Consider the following 10,666-nt stretch of genomic DNA (forward strand, 5'->3'; position numbering starts at 1 on the left):
AAGAATGAAAATTGCGTGTGGAGCCGTCTGTTAAAACTTTTTATATTATTAATTATTATAAAATGACAAAAAACTCAATTTCGAGGGTAGAGAAGAGTTTAATTATTTTTGTTTTTTTAAATTTCCAATGCTAATAACGAGTAAAATCTTCAAGTCCGACCCCACTCGAGATACACACACGACTCTATCTCCCCACGCCTTCGAACTTTAACCACCAAAATTTAATAGCATTGATCCCTCTAATACACAGATCTCTCTGCAAAATTGCAGAAATTTTCGACAAAAGATACGAGAGTTATTAAGCTTCAAAGTCGGTGCTCTCCAAACATACTCTTGCATCCAAACATACAGGGGGGAAACCATTTTTTTGCAATTCTCGACGTTTCGAGGTTATTTTTGATTTATTACCAAACTTTCTCTGTTATATTCACTGAATTAATAAACTTGCTTGTGTTGTACTGTACTGTACACTTCATTTAGGAAACAATAGAGGAAATCCATACGTTGACACTATATAAGAGCGAATGGTCAAATTACATATGAAATTCACACTTTATTAAGTTAAAAATATTTTAATATGATATTAAAAGTGTTTTAGGTAATGATGTTTACCATAGCAGATGTAGTTTTGTACTGTGTCATTATCACACCGGAAATGAAACTCCCTTCTTGCAATTGAAATATAACAAACAGAATTAATCGGTTGTGTATAAAATTAAATTGTTAATACAACATTTCTTCTCTTTTCTGCCTACAAAACTTCGAATTTTGGCAGTTTAACATCATTAAAGCCCTTTCGAGTTAATTATTTTTAAACTTTTGTACGAACGGAAAAATCGTCTCTTCGTCCAAATGTCTCCTTGATAGACAGATCCGGTGTTTAGAGAACTCAGATAGGCCCCGCGCTCGATTAATGCTTGGCCTTTGACGTCCAGAAAGGCCTTGAATTTATGCAATGTGCTTAGAAAAATATGGAGTCTTCTTTGTCGAGTGGCAAGAAAAAGTGTATTTATTAGCCGAGAGCTTTTATGGAACCCGGGGTAGAAGGAGCCTCCTCTCTCCTTGGACGGACCCTTTGCCATATTTTTGCATTTAGATTTCTTTATTAATAAAGGTCTTAAATATTTTTTGTTTGTAAAAGTAACAGTATATGAGGCTTTAATAATAGAGTTTATAGGTTAAGGCATTTTAAATTTTTTAAATAAAAGTAAAAAAAGAAAAAACTATCACACAGATTAATAATTAAAATCAGTTACGTTTATTTTCACAATTAGAAGTAAAAATGCGATATAGAATAGAGAGTGCCAATTAATAAACACAATATACCCGAGCTTATTGTTTCTGTGATTGTTCTTCCATGTCGACATCTGCTGGAGCTTTCTGAACCGTTATAGGAACCACTCTCTCGTTAGAAGGTAATTCTAAACACTTTTTGGGAGCTTCCACTGTCAATACACCATCTGGACTCAACGACGAGGTAACTTTTTCGGGGTCGACTTCTTTGGGAAGGACATACCTTCGGGTGAATTCTCTAGAAACGAAGCCGTGTTGATCCACTTTTTCCTCGTGTTTTCCATGTATAACCACGCAATTATCAACTGTTTTGACACTTATGTCTTCGGGAGAGAAGTGGCTGACGTCAGTCATGACTTGAAACTTATTGCGAGTATTGACCACCTCGGAAACACCCGAACTAGAATCCTGTCGACTCAGTTGTCGTCGAGGTCGGACCATTTGTCCCCTGTACATTGTCATGGGGAAGAAATCTTCGTCACTTAATCCCAATCCGAAGTGTTGATCGAATAAACGATGAGGATAATCCCACATGGACCACCAATTATCTCCTATTAGAGCGGGTATCAGCGATCGAGACATGTTTCTTGTTGCAGCTTCTAACGTGCGTGTATAACGCAATGGCTTTCGTCACTCTGTATTTATAGCAGGAGAGGAGAAATCTGGAACGTTCTAGCCCCGAGTTCGTGAGTGAATGGAGGGGGATTGGTTGTTATGACGACAGTTGGTGTGTGACCGGAAACTTCTAGCAAGTTCTCGTCCCGTTATTGTTCCTTTGTATCCATTCAATTTTTATAAATTTCAAGTTGTTAGCTAAAATAACTTTTATATTATTTAATTTATTATAACAGAACATAAATAATATACAAAGCTAAAAATACCCGGTGTATATTTTCATTTAATAATTCTTAAATATAGATCTAATTGTTTGATTATTTTTAATGTATCATTTCTCATTACATTTATGAGCAAGTCTACGTAGAGGAGTTAGCAGGATCATTTGGCCTAAGTTCGAGCACAGAACGGCCCCACATTTTGGCTTTTAATCTTAAAAAATTCTGTAGGAAAGTGTTAAAATAACTTTCCATCCCAAGTACTATGAGATTTGAGTGTGCAATAAAGCTGTAAGGATAGAACTGATTAAAAATAGTGTTCAGTATAAAGGAAATCAATAAATACTAGTAGAACCTGAAGAGAGGACTACGTATATTCTTCTTTTCAAATGGTATCTTTTATTCCTGGCCCCTTTCCTGAATAGAGGAGGGATTTAACGAACAACAATAACATCCGGTACGAACTAGTTTTTCTGAATGTTGGCTTCAAAATCAGGAAGTCTTCTGCACGAAACTAATTGTTGATTCGATTGTTTTGATAATAACTGAAATTTGGCCAAGTTTAATTATTTTGACAAGAAACTGCCATTTTTATTCTAATTTTTGGCAATTAATCGAAGATGGAATATAAATTTGCATGTTAAAATTAATTATTTGCGCGATTTTAAGTAGTAATTTTCAGATAGGAGCAGTTTATAAAATAGTTTGATTGAAATAAAATTATGAAATAACAAATGAAGATGAGCATGAAGAAGATGAGAATTTATAGGATTTTCCATGATCTGTCTTAGCTCGAATTTCCATAAGTATAAAATTCATTTTCTTACGAGTAGATAGGCCAATTACATCACTCTTCTCTCTGAGAAAGAAAGTTCACGTGAAAGAACTTCACACTCAAAAGATTCGCACACCTGTGTGCATTGTTCTTTCTTCTCTTTATTATTAAATATCAGAACTTAGATTTGAGACGATTGCTTCTGGTATACAAGCACACTTTTTACAATAATTTTTTGTTGCAAATACAAAATAAAGGTATTTTAATACGGCCTTTTTGTTTTATTGTATCAAACTTCTCTCAACTCTTCTGGGAGGAGAGGTCGCGACCCACACTTTGAGAACAGACACAGTAAATACCAGCTGGTATTTCTAAACTGTCTTCCTTTCTTTCACTCTTTATTTTCACAATAGAACTATTTTATATAGTATATACTAACTATTATCATCACAATAGAACTATTATATATATATAGTTCTCGTTTAAATATTTTTACACTTACGCGGGGATATTCAAACTTTGACATCCTGCATTTTCCGTCACTAACATAACTTGGCCAATGAATGGTAGTGTACTATAAATCATTGTTTAAACTTTCCAGTACGCGTTTTATATATAGGGCCTATATAACATATTTTAAATTTTTGTAAACTTTGTATATATTTTTCTGTAACTTACTTTGTTAATCTCGTCCCTTTTGGAATGAGGTTACCAACGCCAATAAAGAATAAAGTAAGAGTTCGAGTGAGGACCTGAAAGTGTACGGACGTGTTTTTATGGTCTCCAATTTTCTTTTGTCTTGCTCACCCTACACTCGACCCCACGACTACGATTGCAAAATAATATGACACATATATATATACAGTATACTGTATATTAAATGATAATTTCTCGTAAACTACTGCTCATTGACACAAGTTACGTTACCGTGCATTAGTGGAAGGGGTGTATTAAATACAGCAAAATTCAAGGTGTAGCTCTGATGTCTCCTTGTTAGGTGGGAAGTCTTACATAGATTTGTTGTATTATCTTGCCACGTTGATAGCTGACTGGGCTGTGTTCAGACAGGCTCTTCTTACATTATGTCACAGTAACTTTACGTTTAGCCAATCAGATATAAACTTTTATAACCCTTTTCTCTAGGACTGTATAAAATGGGATATTTTTCTACTAATTAGAATTTCCTCTTTCCACGGCGGGTAGTGAGGGAAGGAATCCGACATACTGTAGAGTATTTAGGACAGACCACCCACGAAAAATTTGAGATGGGTCGCCCGGGCAATAAACGGTTTAAATAACCTGACATTATTTTGACTGCAACAAATTTAACTCTGACATTTTTAGATAGTTTACTTAATAAGAAAGCCTATATATTATTATTTATTCTTAAATTCATTACGTAAAGATTTGAATTAAGCGAATTAATTTGTCTTCAAACGATTGCACGAAAGCTATTTAACGTGTGTTTATCATATAGCCTACATCTGCTGAAACATACCATAAAGTTAATACATTTGTGGTTCGTTACTGTCCGGTGGAAACTCAAGTCAACAAAAGTGCTCTTTCATTTCGTAAATAAGACAAACAATAGGAAATGGAGTGGGAGGAGGAAGCTTGGAGTACCAGGTGAATGTCCAGAAGGCAAAACTAAGTTGAAACTTGCTTTCTCACCGAAAAAAAATATGTGGAGAGTGATCATCTCACTCTTCACATATTTTTCTTTTCATAAAGAAAAATTCCAGCAACATTTGGTGGTGCCATCTGTTACGATATTCTATTTTAAAAACTTGTTATATTTTTAACTATTATAAAATGGCAAAAAGCGTAATTTTGAGGGTAGGGATGAGTTTTATAAAAAATCGTAAATGCTAATAACGAGTAAAATCGTCACTAAGTCCGACCCTATTGGAGATTTACACGACTCCCTTTATCTCCCGCCCCCAATGGACTAGACGATTTCGCAGAAAGTTACAAAATTAATATGCAAGATTCGTTAATTTTTGACAGGAAATTATTAAAAATTGAGTATTTTGAGCAAGTAGGAAGTTGTTTTATAAGGATAGAAGGTTATATTATTATCTCCTACTTCATCATTTTATAACAAACTAACTCGCCTGAATAAACTTTTTATTCAACGAATTGTAGAATAGGTTAAGTCTACATCAGTGATTCCCAAACTTTTTTGAGCCACCTCCCGCTAGGTTCCATAAACTTATACCCAATTTCCCCAACTGTACCCCTAACTTGCTTTCCCTTGTGTGAGAAAGGCTTGGAAGTATTCCTAGAAATCTTTTCTATGAACCTCACACGTTGTGTCCTTTCTACATTGTTCTCCACATCTAGAAACCATTAAATGCAATGTTTCTTCTTACCCCTTTTAACAAAGAAAAGGGAAGGGTTGTTGGTGATCCAACCCTCGCCTATGAGTACCCTGCCTCCAACGTTTCCCTGTCGCCCACTTGCTTCTTTTCGCCACCCTAGAATTACTTACTGCCACAGAAGGTGGTAGCGCTCATTTTGGTTAAACTTATTTCGGCAGTAGCATATCTAATTAATACCGTAAATAAGCTGAATAATTAACCATTTTTATTAATTCGAAAAAGTATTACTGGGTAAATAAACCCAGTAATACTTTTTGGATAGTTTTTACTTTTACTCTACTGTTATAAGAGGGAAAGTATGGTGATCCAGCAAAAAATGACTACCCGGATTTATACATTTTTGGACTTAGGACACCTTGAAACGTCGAGAAATGCAAAATAATTGGGGGGGGGGGTAATTTCTGTATGTATGGATGTTAGTGCGTGTATGTTTGTGTGTGGCACGATTTTGTTCATCCTCTTTGAAGCTTAATAACTCGTGCTTTTTGTCGAAAATTTCTGAAAGTTTGCAGGGAGGTTTGTTTATTAGGGAGATTGATACATTTTGGTAATTAAAGGTCGAGGGTGGGGAGATAATGGGGATCGTATGCAACTCCAGTAGGGTCGGACTCAATGACGATTTTACTCGTTATCAGCATTTAATTTTTTTTTTTTTTTTTTTTTTTTATAAAACTCGTTCCTACCTTCAAAATCAAACGTTTTGCCATTTTATAATAATATAAAATGTTTTTAATAAAATCTCGTACCTATTCTGTTTTTCTCCCTCTCCCAGTTAGGAGGTTTATCACTACAGCTGGGCTGTGAGTCCGCGGCATGATAAAACGTCAACCAGATAGCCACTACTCTCTTCCGGTGCAGGATATGGCTTTCTTCCTCTTGACTTGGCGTGCTTGGTACTCCCTCAGCCACTTCGGTGGGTGTTTGCACGCCGACTATTCTTCTCTCCTCTCCAATGTTCCCTCTAAGCTGTGCGGCCGCGCACTGTTCAAATTGTTGCCGCGCACGAGAATTTATGTGCCGCGCAGGCGAGCTCGCACACTGATTTGAATTGTTGTTTACTTGTTTCTCACTCTGTCTGCAGCATGATTATTGCTAGTATATTTCGATTAAATACATTAAATCATTGACAAAAGATAATATTCTGTATGGAAGTATGTTTTAAAATGAATTTTAATCTCTACTTTATAATTAATTATTTTAATTTTTATAGGAAAAAATAAGATTTTATATATGTATGCTCAGAATCTGCTCAGCAAAAATTTTTTTGCTCAGAGAAGTATGTGTTCCGCTCATCTACAAAAAAAATTAGAGGGAACATTGCTCTTTTCTATTCATTAGGTTAGTTTATAATTTCCTCTTACCTGCTCTAGGCACCTATTCTCTCTTGTCTGAACCTCAGAACTACTACCATTTGGTGGATGACGGGTTGGCCCTATTTCTTCTCGTTTCCTTTTTACGCTTTTAGTTCGTAATTAGTTTATTTTATTTGTTTACCTTTAAAATAGTGTTTTTTTTTGTCTCCTTCTTTTATGACGTTTTCTCTATCTGTTTCTTCTCTGTGAATAGACGCCTTTTCTCTGCCGTCTACCTTCCTCTATGGTAAAGTGGATATGCCAGGGGGCTTTATCTTGCTTCTGGACATAGAAGTTTGTGCACTGAAAGCGTACGTCTTGCAGTCCTTCTGCGTGTTATCCTTTTTTCTCTCTTATGCTGGTTCTACCAAGGCTTTGTTCGTTCTTGCTAGTCCTTGGCCAGCACATCTGTAGGAAACATGCAGTTTGCATTAAATAAGTCACTTGCGGCGCATCTGCAGGTGATTGAGTGTAATTAATATAAATTAGGCTATATGAACGATAAATAGGTTGAATTAGCACCAAAATTATTTTTTAGATTTTCAATTATAAATAGTTTTAGTTTTATAAGTACGTCTTAATTATAAGTATTAGTTTTAAGTATATTTAAGTGTCTAGTGGCTAACTCCAGTGTTTCCTCTTTTGCTGCTGTTTCAGCACTTGTTCCCTTTTACTTAATTGCTCCTTTTTTCACTTACCAGTGTAGATAGTGAAGTAGTCACTGTAGTGGTGGTAGTTGCGCCTGAAAACTCCAACAAGCTGGCTGTGTGGAGTTTTCAGAGTTTCCTCTACGCAAGATAACCTAAATGGGGCCAGCTCCCCTGAAAAGATCTCCCGTAAGGTAAAGCCTATTAAGTTGTAGCCAGTTTCTCTTTATCAAAATTCTATTATTCCAAATTATTGGAGTTAGTCGTCAGGGGTTTCTCCACTGCTGCAGAGACTCTTCCGTGGCTCTGGAAACACCAGAAAATCGCGATAACAAATACAAAAACATTGGTTTTGGTTAGAATAGGTCCTCAAACTTTAAACTAACTTTACTAAGCTTCATTTATACTCTACTAATAATTCAACATATATTTCCATTACATACAACACAGTTAAACTACACATTAATGACACTAGACACTAAACCACATGGCAAATTCCCCACGTACAAAACAAGTGCTCATACACAAGAACATAACGCAAACACAGCTATTCTGTTCTAACATATAGCATATGTAGAAAGACTTAAACAAAAATTGTTAATTAATACACACATTCTCGACCTGTTAGTGGTCTCAGAGCAAAAAGAAGGATAGGGTCATTCACCTCCCTAATGTAATGTGGTATTAGTATTACCGTATGTATTTGATAAGACTACACTAAATTACTGAACGTGGGGCTTATTTAGACGCGGGGCCCAATTGCCTTTTAAGTCAATTGGGTCGGCTTTGCTTATTTATTATTTATTTTTAAATAAATACCGTAATAAATAAGACCGAAGATCATTCATTACTCATCAGATAACAAAATAGTTATAGTTCAACTTAATACCGCTATATAACGTTACTGTAGAGAGATGTATTTAGTTACAAATTTCCGAAATTTGTTCCATTCCTGTTCTGGATCCATCCATTGTAAGTTGTGCTATTTATTCCATCTCATTTTATTATTTTTTTCAAAACAATTATGAAAGAAGGGAAATACGTAACAAAACTCCAAGAAGCACGGAATTCAGCTGAGAGAGATGAGAAATTTTACGCTGAACTTGGAAAAAGAATTTGGGAACAACTTACAAGGAGATATTGTGCACCACACGAAAGCAATAACGATGGTAGGTAGAAAAACATCAAATTATTTGGGTTAATTTTAATCATCGACTGTTTATTTCTTACTCAATACTAAGCTACTGTCTTGTTACTTCATGTTCGATCATCCGATGCACTCGCTGATTTTTTAGGGCGTGATCGATCAATTCACCGACTTAATCCAAGATATTAGAGTTCGTATGTGATCACTAATAATCGATTTATCACTTTTATTTATGCTTTAACCAAACTTTCATTTCGACGCCATCTTCCCTTCTGGAATCTCACTGTTTACTAATGTCTATACTACCGTATCTCTGAAAAGTAATTACATAATTTACATGTAATGTATGATTGGTATTGTTCTGAGTAACCAATTTTGTAGTTAAATATAAAATTATTTTAACTATCTTTTCTTATTTATTTAAGCATTTTTAATAATAAAATATTATACAGGTATACCTCGAGTTACGTCGCTCTCAAGTTACGTCGTTTCCGATTATACGTCGTTTGTCAAAAAAGTATATGGAAAAATAAAAATCAAGTTTAAGTCATTTTATTCCACTTTACATCCGTCCGCCACAAATATTGAAGTCGTAATATGACTAGAAAAGCGTTAAAATCATATTGAAATATGTACATTTATAGTAAATGTTAATATAATCATCATAAATCCAAGAGAACGAAACATGAAAACATCGGTGTTTCTGTGTTGTCGTCTTATTTAGCGGTCTTTAAGTGCTTATTATTGGCGTTTAGTTACGACGTAAGTCGAAACTACGACTTACGTTGTAACTAACAAGTAAATTCGACTTACGTCGTTTTTCGGCTTACGTCGCCGCTCCTGGAACCAATTACCTACGTAAGACGAGGTATACCTGTACAAGACTTATAATATAATATAATGTAATATAATATAATACATTTCTATATTTTAAAATTATTTTAAGTAAGTGTTTATTAGCAAATTAGCAGAATCTATATATATAATCGAGACGAGTCGATGATGATGATGATGATAATAATAATAATAACTCTCCCGTGGTCACCACCTGGTCGTGGTGGGAGAGCCCAGTAATTTTACTGATCCATAGGGCAATGCAGGCTGGAGCATAAGCTCCTGGTAGGGACACCCATGCCAGTAAGGTCTATGGGGAGAAATAAAGCTAAGAGTGACCACACCCACATTCTGTGGAGATATTTATTATGGTGATAACTAGATCAAAGTGTGATACCGGTTCGGACGTCGCCCGGGTTAACAAAGTCCGCGTTCGTGGGTTAGGCAGAGGCTCACGTTCGAAAAATAGGCCACAGTCTCCCTTGGTTACCGGTGGCGAAAGCAGCACCGGCCCAAGCATGGCTACTGCAATGCCCTCAACAGATGTGAGGAACCAACCCAGCCTTGGTGTTTCTGTGGCAATGCATCCACAGACCACAAAGGCTGGAAAACCACGCCAACGGATGAAATGAACAGTAGAAATGAACGCGTTTATCATCCGTACTTATTACACAATCACAAAACTTGAAACAAACATGACAGCATACAGACAACAACTACACCATAAATTCACACAACAATATCCTCACCTCACTGTCACTGAACAAAGGGTTGTTGATCAAAAAAGAACAATTATACACAACAACCTTATTCCACAAACAACACTTGAACTTATCAAACAACAGGTTGCTGATCAAATACATCAACAGACAGAAACATCTAACATTAATGAAGATCATGTAACCTGTCAGGATAATCCAGCAACAAGCATTGATAATAACACACATACAACAATTAACACTAATGATACTACAGACACTTCCTTGTCCATCACTGATAACATAGACATGAATTTAGTTAATACGCTCTCACTTATATTTCAGGAAACACTCACTAAATATACAGGCACAGATCCCACACAACGACCACGAATACCAAAAATCAACACGTCAAAGGAAGTAGGAAAAACACTAAATTATGTAAACACTCACTTAATACCACACTACATTCATTCAATTTCTACACTCGCAGACATTCATACATTAGTTTATGCTGGGGCAGTCACAGTAGTGACACACCATGGACTGAAAGTACAGTCACAGACAAATACACAGAAAACACAATACTATCACAAGCCTGCCTGGCAGAGAAGAATAGAAATACAAATAAATGACATTAGACAGCAATTAGGCAGGCTGACACAATACACTAAAAGCAACATAACACCCAAATTAAGGAAACAGC

At 35.6% G+C, this 10,666-nt stretch overlaps 1 protein-coding gene across 1 annotated transcript; it reads right to left on the reverse strand.

The window, feature by feature from the left end:
- Positions 1-1,235: 1,235 nt before the first annotated feature.
- LOC136977405 (alpha-crystallin A chain-like) lies at positions 1,236-2,058 on the reverse strand. The gene has a single exon (XM_067272874.1). The coding sequence runs from the start codon at positions 1,873-1,875 to the stop codon at positions 1,333-1,335; it is 543 nt and encodes a 180-aa protein (XP_067128975.1). The 5' UTR covers positions 1,876-2,058; the 3' UTR covers positions 1,236-1,332.
- Between the last annotated feature and the right edge of the window lie 8,608 nt (positions 2,059-10,666).

This window comes from Centruroides vittatus, unplaced genomic scaffold (genome assembly GCF_030686945.1).
Source record: "Centruroides vittatus isolate TY-2023 unplaced genomic scaffold, ASM3068694v2 contig_458, whole genome shotgun sequence".
NCBI lineage: Eukaryota > Metazoa > Arthropoda > Arachnida > Scorpiones > Buthidae > Centruroides > Centruroides vittatus.

Excerpts from the sequence above, each read along its gene's own strand:
- LOC136977405 (XM_067272874.1), bottom strand. The coding sequence starts at position 1,875 with ATGTCTCGATCGCTGATACCCGCTCTAATAGGAGATAATTGGTGGTCC.